At 53.7% G+C, this 16,836-nt stretch overlaps 2 protein-coding genes across 2 annotated transcripts; both read left to right on the forward strand.

The window, feature by feature from the left end:
* Positions 1–782: 782 nt before the first annotated feature.
* On the forward strand, positions 783–1,253 carry CHC_T00005302001 (hypothetical protein). Its single transcript, XM_005716778.1, has one exon. The coding sequence runs from the start codon at positions 783–785 to the stop codon at positions 1,251–1,253; it is 471 nt and encodes a 156-aa protein (XP_005716835.1).
* A 5,227-nt stretch (positions 1,254–6,480) lies between these two features.
* Positions 6,481–10,791, forward strand: CHC_T00009485001 (ATP dependant DNA helicase). Its single transcript, XM_005716779.1, has 6 exons — positions 6,481–7,096; positions 7,211–8,193; positions 8,233–8,719; positions 8,768–9,223; positions 9,446–10,206; positions 10,312–10,791. Exons 1-6 carry the CDS (start codon positions 6,481–6,483, stop codon positions 10,789–10,791), a joined length of 3,783 nt encoding a protein of 1,260 aa, XP_005716836.1.
* Positions 10,792–16,836: the final 6,045 nt, after the last annotated feature.

The raw sequence follows: 16,836 nt of genomic DNA on the forward strand, positions 1-16,836 counted from the left end.
ATTGCTACATGCCCAGAACTGGTTCTGAAGCCTTCAAAAAGCGGCCATTTATCATGCGTGAAGGCCGTCAATCCTGAGCAAAGTTGCTTGTCATAGGCCATCAATTCTGAGAATCGTGGAATATGCATACGTGAAGGCCATCAATTCTGAGCAGAATTGATGAGCTCTATTGCACTGTTGGCGAGGGGCGGGATAAAAGGTCTCATAGACAGTCTCGAAATCCAGATTTAAATCTGATACACAAAAAAACGTTCCCGAGACCATCAAATTACCTACCCATTTTCAATTAATTGATGACCTTGGCGGCCTGCGTTGAAGGGGTCTTCCACAAGTGCTGTTTAGGCCATCAATTTGGAGGAAAATTGATGGGCAGGGCAGGGGCATTTGGGGCGATTTTGATTTTGAAGTGCTGGACTTACAAGTGATCTTAATCTGAAACAGGATTAGTGCAGTTCATCTGAATTTGTTATGATTAACTCCAAATTATCCGATTGTCTGCGTCCTGCTTATAATTGTTTCAATTTCTCTCCAAGCGACAACAGTAAAATTTTCTGGTCGCTTCTGCAAGTAAAAGAAAGCTATTTATTTTAAGCGAATTTCAACGTGCTCCTTGTTACACCGCTGTCCTTGCCCCCATGAATCGGGGTGAAATGGATCACCGGAGGCGTCGTCGTCGTTCCACATCTTGCACCAGTGCCTAATCCTGCCAGTTCCAACTCCTATTCCAGGCAGAGGTTCAACTTCAGTGTGACTTTCTAGGGATGCCTGCGTTACTCCGTGTGATGTTCTCGCTCTGTAAGTCCTTGAAGCACTTATCATATCTACTCCCCACGCTTCCTTTCCCCCTCCTCCCCCCCTCTCTCACTCCTTCCTTTGCCACCCTACTTTCTCTTCAATTGTTCCCCTATCATACCTCTCTCCCCCCCACAATTGATGGTCTCGAATTTCCCATATTGCCGGCTGACGAGAAACGAAATTGCGTTGGACGGCATCACACGCATTACTTCAAAGTAAAGGTAGGTGGCCCTAATTCTTGGCCAGTGCCCCTAATCATTTGGCCACCTTGTTTGTTACGTAATAATAATCGAAATTATAATAATTATGCACTCTCGGTCCACACAATGGCCCTTCTCATCTCTTCTGAATGCGGTTGTGCCAAAACATGTAGTGGAATTCAAAAACAAATCAGACCAATCGATTCAGCTGTGTCCAAAACAGCGGAATACGATCTATCAGATCCTAGATCCTCATGAATACAGTGAGAGGGCGGGTTTCTGGGATCAATGTCGCCAAAACCCCGCCTTCCCATTCACAAGCAGGCATCAAACTAGAATAGCTGCCCCCCTTTCAATCTTCCCCCACTTTTCCTTGTTCCTTCTCCTCAATTTGCCATCCCTGCGATAGCATAAGACGACATTATGAGCCGTCCGCATGTACCTCGGCGCCGTGAAGACCGCAAATGTCTTGCGGTTCAAGAGTCCCGGGCAGGGCGTATGTCCGCAAGAGATGCCGCAAAGTGGTTTCAAATTTCTCGGTCCACAGTCCGGTACGCCGCAGAAACGCTAAACAAAACAATTACGAAGCAGGCTGGGCGACCATGCGCGCTAACTGATCAAGAAGAGAAACCAATTCTCGCTCTCCTTACTGATTACGCAAACAAAGGAATACTGATGGACTCCCATCATGTGAGACAGGCCGTCGCAATCATGGTGTCTCACATGACGCCAAAAAGACAAGCGTTACTGCCATTTCGCGAGGGACAACCGGGTAGAAAGTGGGTACAAAACTTCATTAAGAGGCACAACAAACTCGTCAAATTTTCCAAACCAACAAAGCAAGAAGCCGAGAGATTCGACGCATGTAGTGGGGAGGTCTTGGCTACGCATTTTGCTACTGTTGAGAGAATAATTGCTGAATACGACATCGACGCTGAACGTATGTGGAATTTGGACGAGTGTGGAGTTACACCTGGCAAGGATGTCAATGCCAGGTCAAGATCAAGAAAAATGATGCCTCGAAGTTGCTCCCAAGACATAAAAGTCCCCCGCTTCTCGTACGACAAGAGAGTAACGATGATGCCCACAATATCCGCAGCTGGCAGTACAGGGCCATGTATATTCGTTTTTAAAGGCAAAAGAATTCCTTTCAGGAATGTGTTGCGTCATGGAACTGTGGTGTTAGAAACACCTTTATGCGTACAACCGCGGTGTTCTCTTGGTGCACTGCGTGAGGAGTGCGGAGGCGTTGATCAAACGAATTTTCTCAACTGGGCACGCTGTTTTGTGGACAGTGTTAGCGATTTGACAGCAAATGGGAGGAAGCTTCTGCTCATTTATGATGCTTTCCGCTCTCATTTATCACTTGGTGTTCTACAGTTGTTTCATAAAAGCAACATCATCGTGTACGCTTTGCCCGCCCATACCAGCGGGAAGACACAACCGTTAGACGTGGTAGTGTTCAGTGTGTTTAAGCGAGAACTGAACAAAGTCATGAATTCAGTTGCTACAAAGGAGGAAGTTGAGAGTTGGGATGTCTTTAAATTGTGCATGCTAATAAGGCATGCATATGAGAAAGCATTGTCTTGGGAAAATATCAAGGCAACATTTTGCAGAGCGGGATTATGGCCTCTCGACAGTCGGAAGCTCCTATCTGTTCCACGCCCAGCCGCGCCTGGCAGTTTAGAAAAAATACTGGATAAGGGCCAGTTAGCTGATTTATTTGAAAAGAAGAGGGCAGTGCTAAGGGAACAAGTGCTTGGCGAAGAAGCGGTTCTACAGTCAAGGGGATATGTTGACTCTACATGCGGCCAAGTCATGACGTCAGCGAATGCCCTGACTCTGATTGAGGCGCATGTCAATCGCAAAAGACGTGCCACAGCGTCGGCGAAATTGGTCGCCAAGCAGAAGGAATTGGTGGAACAGAGGAACGTAGTGGCGTGGGAGAAAAGGAGGGCATTGCTGCGAGAGTTTGTGGAGCTGAGGAGGGCAAACCAATGTGGGGAATCGATAGAAACATATAGAAATCATGTGCGACCTCTCGGAGAACGACGGGCTTCTGCCAAAATTAATGCTGCACGTCGCGCACACGATGCTGCAACAGGCGGTGGTGGATCGAGTGAGTGACGTGGACCCAATAAACGTTACATAATTTTGGCAGTCCACCGAGCCAATTCCGATCAGTGACCGATCTTTAGGCACTTTTTGCCAAATTTCCCTTGCTTCAGTGTGGAATGTTGCCTGTCACCTTTCTTTAGTGGCGTTTCGCTTTAGCGGAAACGATTGGTGGACTTTGATAGAGCTTCAAGTCACGATTCCAACGGTCCAGAAACCATGTTCTCCGGCCCTCATTTCCTAGTTTTGTTTTTTAAATTACTACCGGTGGCCAAGAATTAGGGCTACCTACCTTTACCGGGTTGTACAAGTGAGGAAAGAGCCGGAGGAGGTCGTGTAAACTTTACGTCGATCAGGGCGCTTGTATCGCCGGATGCGGGGCCCGAACGGATGGTGACTCTGGTGGCGTTCGCGCCACCATGTCCGTACGCGAAAGACGTGGCAAGCCCTCCAGGGTCTATCCGACCAAGCGATGTCATAACATAAAAATCCGCGAAACTTATCTATTTTTCTTCGATCGGTTGAATCGTTTTAAATTTTTTCTCGGGTTACAACGGACTAGAAAACACTCTACGTAATGCTTCTATGCCACTGTTATGAAATTAGCTCAAAGAAAAATGCGTACTGTGAGCCAACTTCTACTTTTGAACGCCATTGAAGAACGGCCTAGTACAGAAGAGGAAAATGAGAAAAGGGGAGCAACAAATCCTTCAGCGTACGGTCCAACGTAATATGGGTGAAACAAACAATGGTTTGCCGAATTACTGTAGACTGTACTTTTATAGTCGTGAAGCACTGCAGAGGAGATCATCAGTGCCACCGCAACTACTGTACTTCGACAAACCACGGAAAACGGATGAAGTCAACACTGACACGTGATCAATTGAACGCTGCCTGTGGCAACAGGCTACGATTATGCGGTTGTGATGGTGCTACACCCACAAAAGGCAGCGTTACATGTGTGCGAAGATATGGAGAGTACAATGTCTTGGGCTAATAACAGCACATAGATAACAAGTTAGGGTATTCTAAAAAATGATCATGAGGTTTGTGCTTTATCTATACGTATTCAGTACGCTGGCCTTGAAAATTATTTTCGTCATAGGCAAACTCAGTTTTCCTACAGAAACAAGCAATGCTCTACCGTACATGTCCCAGTGCGCAAAACTTTTGGCAAACGGCTTCTTTTGCCACGGTGATCCCCGCGTATACTAATTTCCGTGTCTGTCTGTCTGTGTGTTTGTGTATGTGTGTTCGTGCGCTCCCGCACGGGTTCTCATTGGCGCACGGGGGCGCTGCGGCGACAAGTGGCGGCCACGTGCGGGGCGGCCTGGCCGCATAGCGCACGGGGGCGCTGCAGCGACAAGTGGCGGCCACGTGCGGGGCGGCCTGGCCGCAGGCCAGGCGGCCACGCGGACACGTGTAGAAAGCGGCGGGGCCGTGATTTAATTTCATTTTTTACTACAGTGACAAGTGTACTGTGCGGACGGGGGGCGGCCTGGCCGCAGGCCAGGCCGCCACTGGGACACGTGGCTACCACGGGCACTAATGCGGCACTACAGTAGTTTACGAATTTAAATTTAACACTACAGTAGAGTAAAAATAATAATACAGCCCCGATCCGCCTCGCGTTCGCTAGCGATCCCGGCGCACACCGTCTATGCGAAATCAGTAAGTTACTAACTGTCCTCTTTGCTCCGGCCGGCTTGCCGCCCGCGGTATTAGAGCGCACGCGAACGCTTACTGACATTTGACGGTGTGTGGTTTTTTACGCAGTGTCTACGCAAGAAGAGAGAGAAGAACTACGCCGCGCGCGCCGCGCCGCGACCCCGATCCGCCTCGATTTCGGCGATTCCCCGCCAGCGACCACACGTGTCACAGTCCTACAACCAGCTCCTCCGCGCGCGCCCGCCCCACGTGTACCGCGCGCGCCGCTCCCACGTGTGCCACGGCTCCCACGCGCCCCTGCGCCAGCATCTGCACCACGTGTACCACGCGCTCCGGTCCCACGTGTTATACGTTTGCCCCCGCCTATCATTCCTACATTTCGTGGGCTACGTGTGCCACGTGCAATCGAGCGGCCGCGTGCGCGCGCGTTGCCATCTGCACGTGTGCCACGTGCAATCGAGCGTCCGCGTGCGCGCGCGTTGCCAGCTGTCAGTGCTGTGTTGCGGAGTGTGCCCGTGTACACGTGTGACATCTGCAACTTTCATTGCACGCGCGCGGTACTGTGGGACGGGCATGCGCAAACCGAGGGGCACGTGGCTCAAGTGATTCAAGCGGGCCGCACATTCCGCTGCGAGGTGTGTTTGTGCACGGTGGCAAGTGCCCACGACTTTAGGCGACACCTGGCGGGCAAGAAGCACAAGAGGAAGCTCCAATCGATCACGGGATAGTACAAGATAATAAAGGCCCTACTGTTACTTCTTTTGCTAAGTGCTCTCGCGGACGACCTAGCTGGCTGACGTTGCGTTTAGACCTTTGAGGACTGCTTGCTACGACTCATAGCGATCTACAACGGACCCCTCGCACTTACGTCAACCCTAGCTGCACTTGCTGAGATACCACTAGCGCGCTGGGCATAACACAAATGGCGGGACCAGCAGATGAAGACGTAGCAGAAGCAAGAAGGCAGCAAAGAAACGCGCGTACAAGGGCAAGGAGAGCGCAAGAGTCGGAATCTGAAGCTCAAGCACGTCGTGAGGCAGGTCGAGCTCGGGCGAGAATCCGGAGGGGACAACACACCGATTCTGAGGCTCAAGCGCGTCGCCAAACCGCCCGGGAACGTACTGCAGCACGAAGAGCAGCAGAGACTTCTGAGCAGCGCGAAGAGCGTCTTCGTCGAAACAGGGAGAGAACCAGGGCGCGCAGAGCCGGTCAATCACGGACAGAGGGTCTCAGAGAGTCTCCAAAGCTCCGAGCAGCAACGGAACGTGCCAGAGCCTCGAATCGAGCATCTATGCAACGCACGAGACAGCCTGAGAGCACTCCTGACCGCATAACTCGATTGGAGGCCTCTCGTGTCTCAATGCAACAAAGAAGAGCTGACGCGACAACCCCAGAGAGACATGAGCGTCAAGACTCAAACTGAAGATCCACAGAAGCAGCTAGAGCGGAAGAAAATACCCCCCTCCGAGATGCACGGCGCGAAGCGGATCGCAATGCGACACGAGGAGCTAGAGCCGAGGAAATTACTCCTGCTCGTGAGGCGCGGCGAGACCTTGACCGTCTATCCACCCAACGATCAAGGGATGCACAAGACACACCGACTCGGAATGCCCGGCAACGATCCGACGGCCAGGCTCGAACGGCTTCTCGGCAGTTCTTCCCCCCACTATCCGAATCCTCGCCTTCGTATCGCGATCTCGGCATGGTCCATATTGAGTGTTCGCACTGCAAAGCTCTGCATTTCGTCCAAGAACGCATCGTGAGCAGCTCTGTCGCAAGGCCCATGTTTTCCACATGCTTTGGGAAGGGGAAGCTGTCACTGCCCCTTCTCACCGACCCGCCAGCTCTTCTGCGCTCTCTTCTCATCGATGATACTCCAAGGGCCCGCCGCTTCCGTAAAAACATTCGAGCATACAACTCAGCGCTGTCTATGGCGTCCGTGGTCGCCAAATGGGTGAACAGAGGGCCCGGTACTTCCAATTTTAACCACACAATGACGATGCAGGGCGAGATGTACCATTACATGGGTCCCATGATGCCATCCGAGGGGCGGGCGCCTTCCTTTGCTTCCGTTTACATTCACGACACTGACTACGGTACTCAAACGCGCACAAGGCTTGGCGGAGCCTCTACACGGCTGGAAGACACACTGTTAATGCAACTGACGCACATGCTGCACGAATGCAACCCCTACGTGCAGACTGTTCTCAGTATGCGAGAATGGGCTCAATCCCCTCAACCCAACACTCCAGCCCCGTACCAGATGGTCATCCATGCCGACCGCAGGCCAAGTCATGAGCACGTGCGCCGGTACAATGGTCCCGAAGCTTCTGAAGTCGCCGCATTGATCCCTGGAAATGAAGACGGAGAGATTGGGCGAAGAGATATCGTCGTGCGCAGGCGAGGGACTCTGAACAGTAACGGGAACGAAGTGCTGGATCCGATTTCAGTCAGTCATCGTGCATACGATCCGTTGAGTTACGTGCTTTTGTTCCCGAACGGTAGAGATGGATGGTATCCAGAGCTTCGATTCTCCAGTCATGACGACGGCAGACGTACCAAGATTACTCCGATGATGTACTACGGATGGAATTTGTTCGAAAGATCAGGCGAGTTCAGCACAATCTTGCACGCAGCGCGACTCTTTCAGCAATACTTGGTTGACCAGTTCTGCAAAGTGGAGGCAAAATGGCTTTCGTATCTCCGCCACAACCAGACACAACTTCGAGCCGCCGACTACACCTCACTGCGCGACAGCCTAGGAGACTCCGGTCGTGCTGAAGATGAAGCCGATGCCGTGCGTGCGGGACGACTGTTCATTCTCCCTTCCACGTACATTGGAGGTGACCGCTACATGAGGCAGCAGATGCACGACATCATTGCTATATCGAACCAAATTGGCCACCCGGACATCTTCCTCACTATGACATGCAATCCAAGCTGGCCGGAGATCACAAGAGCCCTACTGCCGAACCAAACGCCTCAGGACAGACCGGACCTGTGCGCACGTGTGTTTCGTCTCAAAATGAAAGATCTCATGTCCTTGGTCATCAACGAAGAAGTATTCGGAACCGTCGTTGCCCATGTACGAGTCATCGAATTTCAGAAACGCGGTCTTCCCCACGCTCACGTTGTATTTTTCCTAGATGAAGTCTCCAAGAATGATCTGCGTACTCCCGAAAACGTCGACCGCATTATCTCTGCCGAGATCCCGTCTGCCAAAGATCCAGAACTCCAAGAGGTCGTGCTCAAGCATATGATTCACAATCCATGTGGAGAACGCAATCCAACAGCCGTGTGCATGGGCGAGCAGTACTGCAGGAAAGGGTTTCCAAAATCGTTCAAACACGAAACCAGCCAGTCCGACAGTGAGTACTACATCACGTACCGAAGAAGGGCACCCTCTGCAGGTGGCGTCTCCATCGAGCGACCCTCCCGTATTGGCCGACGACAGCAATCCGTCGTGTTCGACAACTCCTGGGTCGTTCCCCACAGTCCTCTGCTTCTACGATCATTCGCTTGCCATTTGAATGTGGAACTCTGCGTTTCACGCGTTGGCGGAATCAAGTACCTCTTCAAGTATGTTTGCAAGGGACAAGACCGAGTGACCATGGAAATCACTGCCGAGAACGAGTGCCACGACGAGATCTCCAACTTCCAAGACGCCAGATACGTTTCGGCATCGGAGGCCGCACGGAGGTTATTCTCCTTTGACATTGTAGATCGCAATCCTCCAGTAGTCAGGCTTGCAGTGCATCTGCCCAACCACCATACAGTATACTTTGAGGAAGGGCGAGATCAGGAGGCGGCGCTTCGACCAGCATCAGGTACGAAGCTGACCGAGTGGTTTAAAGCCAACGAGAAGTACCCAAGCGCGAGGCATCTTCGGTACCACAAGTTTCCAAGGTACTTTACGTGGAAGACACGCACCAAGTCATGGAGTCCAAGAGCAACCCTGCGAAGACGGAACGCCACCAGCGAAGAGGAAGCCTACGATTTCAGTGGTACAGGTGTCAACGTAGTCGGTCGAATCTACACTGTCAGTCCGAGGGAGGGTGAGCGCTACTTTCTTCGCCTCCTCCTCACACAAGTGCCAGGTGCGACATCCTTCGAGAACTTGCGAAATATCGACGGCGAGCAGTGCACCAGCTTCCGAAAAGCTTGCTTACTACTCGGTTTGCTGGCCGACGATGCCGAGTGGAAGCACGCAATCCGAGATTCATTCCGGTCAAGCTTCGTTCCTCTTTCTCATCTGTTTGCTACGATTCTGGCACACTGCCAGCCTTCGGACCCTCTCTCGCTGTGGAACGACCACCTGGACATGTTTCTCACCGATATTCGCAATCGTGCACGCAGACAACCCATTCGAAGACAGCAGCTTCGCGATGATCACCACGCCACATCTTACGTGCTTCGAGAGGTACAGGAGGCCTTGCAGATCGTGCGTTCCGACTGGACACTCGCAAACTTCGGACTCCCACTGCCCGATGACAGCCTTCCTGCTTTGGAACAGCAAAACGAGATCGAGACCCCCGAAGCTAGAGCGCAGCAGTGGAAAGAGCGACTACAGACGTCGTTGCCGCTGTTGAACACAAATCAACGTCATGCCTTTGACGAAATAGTGGGCTCCTTGCTTCCAGGCGTATCCGTCTCTGCATTGCTTCAAGGATCCTCAAGCGCCGTGGCGGGACCTTCTATGCCGACACGAAGTGGTCGTCTCTTCTTCCTCTATGCTCCTGGCGGAACAGGCAAAACATTCGTGCTCAGCGCCATTCAAGACTTCCTTCGTACGCGCCGTAAGCAGGTCATCGCTGTCGCTACGTCTGCTACTGCTGCTGTGCTGCTCGACGGTGGACGCACCGCTCATTCCGTGTTCAAGATTCCCATTCCTGTATCTGCCGAAAGCACGTGCAGCTTCTCCGCTAACTCCGACACAGGCCGTACACTGCAACAAGTCGATCTCATCATATGGGACGAGATCGTCATGTGCCATCGACATTGCATTGAGACTGTCAATCGCTCCCTTCGCGACTTGATGCAAACCGACCGGCCCTTCGGAGGAAAGTTCCTTGTGCTCCCTGGAGACTTTAGACAAATCCTTCCCGTCGTTCCGGGCGGGTCCCGAGGTCAAATCGTGAGCGCATGCGTCAAGGCTTCCCCGCTGTATCGAGAGTGCCGATTCCTGCGCCTTACCGAGAACATGCGCCTTGCTGCTCTCCGAGCGGACCCTGCAGAAGATGTGGAGGCTCTCAACTTTCCAGAGTTCCTCCTCAGCGTCGGGGAAGGCAGAATTAACGGCCAACAGCGCCCGGAAGGGATCTCACTTCAACAGTCCGTTGCGTTCGAGCATACCATCCGCAATTCATGCCTCAAGGTCTTCCAAGGCATTCGAGACAATCACGCCGACCCTGCCTGGCTCACTAAGCGCGTTATACTCACCACAAAGAACAGGCCGCTCGAGGAAGTCAACGAGGTCATCGGCAACATGATTCCGGGATCGTATCGAACGTATTTGAGCGCAGACAAGGTCGAGAACGAAGACACCAACGCGCTGATCTATCCCACAGAAATGCTCAACACTTTGACCGCCGGATCTGCTCTACCAGACCACAAGCTCAAGCTCAAGAAAGGCTTCATCGTCATGCTTCTGCGCAATCTCGATCCCGCTACCGGTCACGTCAACGGCGCGCGATATGTCATCGACAACATGACCAACAACCTGCTCTTTCTACACGTTACCACCGGGTCACACCAAGGCAACAGACTGTGTCTTCCTCGAATGCCCTGCAGACCAGGAGACGACAACTTTCCCATCCCTGGCCTCACCCGAACGCAGTTCCCCATTCGCACGTGCTTCGCCCTTACAACGAACAAAGCGCAAGGCCAATCCTTCGGTGGCCGCATTGGTCTCGACTTACGAGATCACTGCTTCTCGCACGGTCAACTCTACGTCGCACTATCAAGGACTACTCACCCAGGGAACGTCACTGTCCTCACTCGAGAGTCCAATTGAACAACGCGAAACATAGTTTACCCCGAGGTCCTTCAGTAGTTACCAAAAAAAGTAGACGCCATTGTCTTTACATCTTTTCATTGCCACCCTTCCCAAATAGTGTTCCTCCACGCTTTCTTGGCTCGGCGCGCGAAGCGCGCACGGAGCCCACTTGTCACTACCTAAACGTAATGCACAAAGTGTAATCAACAGTGCACCTTACACGGTCGAAGCCGGGTCTGAGTCAGGTTCAGAAAAGAGCTTACCAGGGTATACAGAATGGAACGGGTTTCCTGCACTGATGGTATATATTTTACTGTGTCCTACCGCTCACAGAGGTTTGGCTGCCTCACCCCGGTCGTCGTGATTTCCTTTTGGGGTGGGCGGAATCAATTTCAAATGCTGTCAATTGGAGCGGTTAATCTTTTGCTCAACGTCACCATTCTGGCTGTACTTCTGTTTGCTGAAGCGCTGATCGGGAGTACCCTTCTGAATTTTGCCACTTCGCGTCTCATCACTACCGGCAGTGCTCCCGTCGTTCATGAAACTGATACGCATCTACCGTTTGTGCCATTATCTGTCATCAAATACCGCAAACATCCGGGTATGTCCGCCATGCTCCTATCCTGAGTGTACAGGAAGAGTCCTACTCTCTGTTTACTAAATCGTTCCCCCCATCTTACCTTCCTCAGCAATACTATGCACGATTTTGATGTCTGTTTTTCTTGTGGCGTCCGGGCTTTATTCTGATATTGGCGTTGATGTCTCACCCAAGTGTCAGACGCAAAAAGATCACGGTCAGATTATGAACATGACTTCAGATTACTACGCGGGGCTGAGTTCCACGATCTTGGTGTCTGCCTTAACTGCCTTCAGCATTATAGGGAATGTGAATTTTACCGAAGGGGAGTTGGAGCGTGTTCAAGTTGGATTCCCTCGTCACCTGCGTGCAGACACTTGTTTTTCTTGCGTGCCTCGTGAAAACACAGTCATAGTCGACAAGTGCTCGATTCGAAATTGGAAGAGATATGAACCTGGGGAGCTCGATGTTGGAGTTGTTTATGAAGAGCAATATCCGTTTACGACCGTGGCAGGGTTTCGAGAAACCACAGAGAATCCACGTGAATTTTTCGGACCTGGAGATGTAGTGAACAACAATGACATGGCATCTTCATTCTTATTCAGCGTCAGTGCGGACAAGGAGATAGTCCATTATCTCGAATACAACGAAAAGAGACACATATCAGAATTGAGAGAGAGCAATTAAGTCCCCTGGAAATCTAGTCAGTGCTTTGACAAGAACAAGTGTATCTGTGAAGAATATTTCGTGCGAACACAACTTGTTGGATGCCAAAATTGTTGCGCTCATTTACAGAAACTACAGAACGAGTCAACTTGAGCAGTTGTTTCTACCGCCGAGTTTTAACGAGAGCTCCATGGAGTTTAGCATTGCTTTCACTGCAGGCTCTGTCTATCGAGCCATTTATGCAGCGCTAGCAATACAGAGTGATCGAGAGGAAGGAGAATTTTATGTGTACAAGGAGTGCGGTCGATATCGGTGGAACTTCCTTATCCCAATAGGAGTGTGTGTTTGTATAACTGTTGTGCTGTGGTTGGTATCATATACATACATTCGTAGAAGTTGGAAATATGGAGGGGTGAGCAAGGACATGCAGCAGTGGCATCGTCTGGCGCAATTTCTGCAACAACGGAGTGCTTGTTGGACAGCTTCCGACGATGTGCCGGAGGATTGGAGCACATGCAGGCCACTCTTTGATGAGGCGCAGTTGCTAGATAGCGAGGAGGGAGGGCCTGAGGGTTGCCAGCTAGTGGTTCGGCAAAGATTGAAGCATGCGGGACAAGTGCACGTGTCCACGTGTGCGAGATTAAAGAGTGGGGTGTTGGTAGACTTTAGTTGTCGGAAAACCTCTATGACCAGGTTTTTCCTTCTTGAGTCAGGTCTGTTTCTGACGCAGGCGCACTGGAGCCTGAGTCGTTCCTAGCTCGGAACGCGAATCGGGTGAAGACGTAGGTACGGAGTCCGCGCAGGAGGGCTCCGCCAATGTAGCAGTAAAGCTTCAGTTGTTTATTCGTGATCGTCTTGGCCGAGACTTCTCAATGCGCGGTAGTCGCAGGTGGCAAAGTACTCGAGCACTACAGTTCGAGTACTGTCTGTTCCCAACTGACAGTCTTTCGCTGTACTCTGTCCCAATTGCGACACTAAAGTCCCCGACATTTGGTCTTCTCTAGCTTCCTCCTTTCTTACCAACCCGTACGATGTATACTGCATTGAATCAGAGATTCACTCTACAATAGATCACCTGACCAGGAGCGTCCGTGATGCCATCGTACAACATCACACCTCCAGAGTGCTCCTGTCTTTCGACATTAGTGTAAATAGGAAATTACACAGCGGACGAAACAATTTGGGTGAAATCCATTGTGGTGCGTGAAAGACTGCGAAAAGGCCTCATAAAAGCGTTGAGTTTGGCTTTGAGCCCGTTGCTGTCCATTTGGGTCATTGTGGTGTGTTCAGGACCACATCAGGACCAATGATAGCAACCTGGGCCGGACCGGCCGGGCCGGTCCCGGCACCAGTCAATCATGCGCCGGGGCAAAGGCCATTGTTGTCACTTCATGATTTATAATTTTCATTATTATCGCGTTATTATTATTTAAGTCTAATATAGGCCAGTTTGCGCGCAGGGGGGTGGCCGATGCGTGGGTAAGCGACCGGGACGCCGGCGGCCACAGTGATCCCGCGCTGTAAGTGCGATATGGAGTGAGCGAGTTTACACGCAGTTACTGGCACTTGTAGTACAACGGCGCAAAGGCAACGGCGCCACCGCTGCCGCCCCGGGATACAGTACCATGGGCTGTAAGCGTGAGAAGAACTGTAAGGAGTTATATTTACAGCACACAGCCGGTGCGGAGTACAGTAGTACCCCGCTGGTTACACGTGTAGGATCCGAACGGTAAGTAATTAGTAATTAATGGCGCAAATTAGCCAATTTAGCACAGTAGCTGGTATACAGTAAGTAACAGCTACTGTAGCGGGACAGGTGTCCTAGCGTCCCACTTAGGGGTTAAGACCGGGGGCACCTGCCCCGTTCCAGTAAACGGGAGGCAGACTCGCCTCCCTTCCCTTTACGGCTTTTTTCTAACTCCGTCCGGTTTTACCTGTAAGTCTCAGGCTTCTAACCCGTGACCGGCCGTCCGGATCTAACACCACCGACCGGCTGGGCGTCACCGGCCACGTGAGCCTTCCCTCTTTTCGAGTCCTTCCGTACGGTTTGCGCTCGCGTGGGTTACCCAGCGGCGCGCGCTCCCTTACCTCTAACCCCCCTCGTTCCGAGTGGTCGGGACGAAGGTAGTTATACCACATTTTGGTACTCTTGTGGAGGGTATAACTACAGAGGTTGAGCCCGCACTGGATCACCAGCGCGAGCAATTACCGATCGGATTGAAAGAGGTCGAAAATCACCGCGTCGATCGCCAGTGATCATCGACGATGAACCGTGCGGATTCCGCCGGAGAAGATACCGCCTCCGGGCGACCAAGTACCCGCAGTGGCAGGGGCGCACAGCGCCCCCGGATCGACAATCCGGAAGCCCTGCTACGCCCGCCGTCTACCAGGGGCCAGAAGACCCCTTCCGTTTCGGACACCACCGCCGGGCTACCGGCTGGTGGGGGGAACCGCGTACAAGTACTGTACGACGCGTTACTCCCGCGATTACAAACCTGGATGGAAAATTTCTTCGCTGAGGAACTACGTCAGGTCGTCCAGGTTTGCCTCGACCGAACGGCACCAAGACTGGTGGCGGAGCATGCGGACACCGCGCTCCGCGCCCTGCTGGACGAGAAGATCGCCCCCCTCGTACGCGACGAGGTGGTGGCAGCGCTCGCCGCGGAGGAGGACGAATCTCCGACCGCATTGGCTCTAAAGGGAGCTATTAGCTCCGCCGTGGCCACCCGTCTGGCCACGACATTTACCGAAACGGGAGGCGCGGTACCGCCGCCGGCGCCGCGCCGTGAAACCGTTCCGGGCTCAAGCTTTAATATCGCTGATCCGATCGGCGCCGTACCCGGGATTGATAGGATGGACCCTCACCCGGAGGGCAGAGCCATCTATCTCCCAACCGTTCACGGTGCTACAGGGAGGACCACAGAAAATGTCCTCCCCATACTCGCCGGTACGGGCGGCCCCCGCGGGACAGACAACCGCCTGGGGCTCCCCGAGACAGAGAATCGGGACCCGTACCGGTTGAGCAGAAGACGTGCCCCCGGCACGCACAAGACCGAAGCGGAATACACCCGGTATTCCGAGGCAGAAGACCCCCGTCACAGGACGGATGAAGACCGCGAGGAACGCCGCTGGCGATACCGCGATAACCGCGCGGCACGCCACGGGCGATACCGCGATGCCGGAGGGGGAGGATACCCCTCCGATGATGACCCATCCGGTTCGGAAGACTCTCGCAGGCGGGGCCACAGGGCACGCCGCGATAGAAGCCGAGACCGACACCGGCACGACCCGTCCGACTCGGAAGACTACCACACCGAGTTGGATGAGGGGCTTCGTCGCTCGAGCAGACGCCGCCGGGCTGCCCCGACGAGAGACGAGCGACGGCCCACGGTAATAAGGCCCCTCAATGACCTGTTTACCAAGGCCGTCAACTACAAGACCTACCGCCTGGAACGGCGTAGCTCGCGCTACGACTCCACAGTAGCGCGGCACATTAACCGTTACCGGAAAACACTGGACGTGCAGATGAGGTCCCACACGTTCAGCGGTCAAGATCCGATTGCAGTATTGGGATTCCTCGCACGCCTCAAGATGGCGTGCGACCACAACGGGATCACCGAGGGAGCCGCCGTGTGGTGCTTCCAGTTCTACCTCACCGGTCAGGCTCACGCCCTACTCCAGTCCCGTCTCAATGGAAGTACCATGGCGGTTGACGTGGAGCGGCGCGAACTGCTCAGGACGTACCCGCAGGTCGCCAACTTTTTGTTGCGTACCTATGCGACCGATGAGGTAATTTCCGAAGCGGTTGGTGACGTGACCTCCTTCCGTCAAAGTTCGAACATGACGGAGGAGGTCTACAGTAACCACCTCTGGGACAAGGCCCTCCGATGCGGTACGGTATTCTCCGACCGGCGGTTGAAGTCCCTATTCGTCGAGGGGTTACTTCCCGCCACGTGCGCACAGGTCCGTAATTACCTCGCCACGTACCCGGATGTGGATTACCAATCCGTGGCTCGATACGCGCAAGCGATCGGGGAAACCAATCGGGCTTCCCGTCGACAGGGGATGTCCGCCATGGCGCACCGAGAGCCGTCCGGAGCGGCTAGAAGATTTGACCGCACCGCAAGGACGAGGCCCGTGCTGTCGGTTGAGTCGGCATCCGACATCCCGACAGCTGGGGGATTTGCTGAAGAAGCAATCCTGGCCGTGACGGACCAAACCGCCACGCCGACCTCGATGAGCTCGCCACCCACGAGTTACTATCCGTCGCCGGCAGCTTCGACGGCGGGCGCCCCGGTTCCGCCCGCCAACCCTGGCGACGTGCGCACAGGACCGTACGGGAGGCAAGGGCAGGATCCACGCGTCCGGTTCTCCGGCGGGAGATTTCCCGGACCGCCACCGTGCCGGTTCTGCCTGGACACCACGCACCGACAAGAGGGGTGCCCCGTCGTTGCCGATGCGGGCCTGCGGGCCAAGCTTCTGGAGGCACGAGAGGCCAACTACCAGAAGCTACGCATCCGGCAAGGCCTCCGCCCGGGATCCCCGTTCAACCGCCAGGGGCCGTCCGCTTGGCGAAACCAGCGTCAAACGGCCCCCGCGGGCGTCAACGTGGTCGAGGAACCGCACCTCGACCACACCGAGGACCCCGTGGCGCGAGCCGCGGATGAAACCCGCGAGGACTTGCTGCTGACGGGGGAAGCCGGGGAGGACGCGTAGAGGCGACGACGTCTCTCCCCGTGCCCAGTCTCAGAAGCTTAGGCACCCCCGATCCGGCTGCGCCAGTGGAAGCGCAGCCGGGTAACCGAACGGAAGTCCAGGCC

The sequence above is a fragment of the Chondrus crispus genome, genomic scaffold (genome assembly GCF_000350225.1).
Source record: "Chondrus crispus Stackhouse genomic scaffold, scaffold_280, whole genome shotgun sequence".
NCBI classification, from domain to species: Eukaryota; Rhodophyta; class Florideophyceae; order Gigartinales; family Gigartinaceae; genus Chondrus; species Chondrus crispus.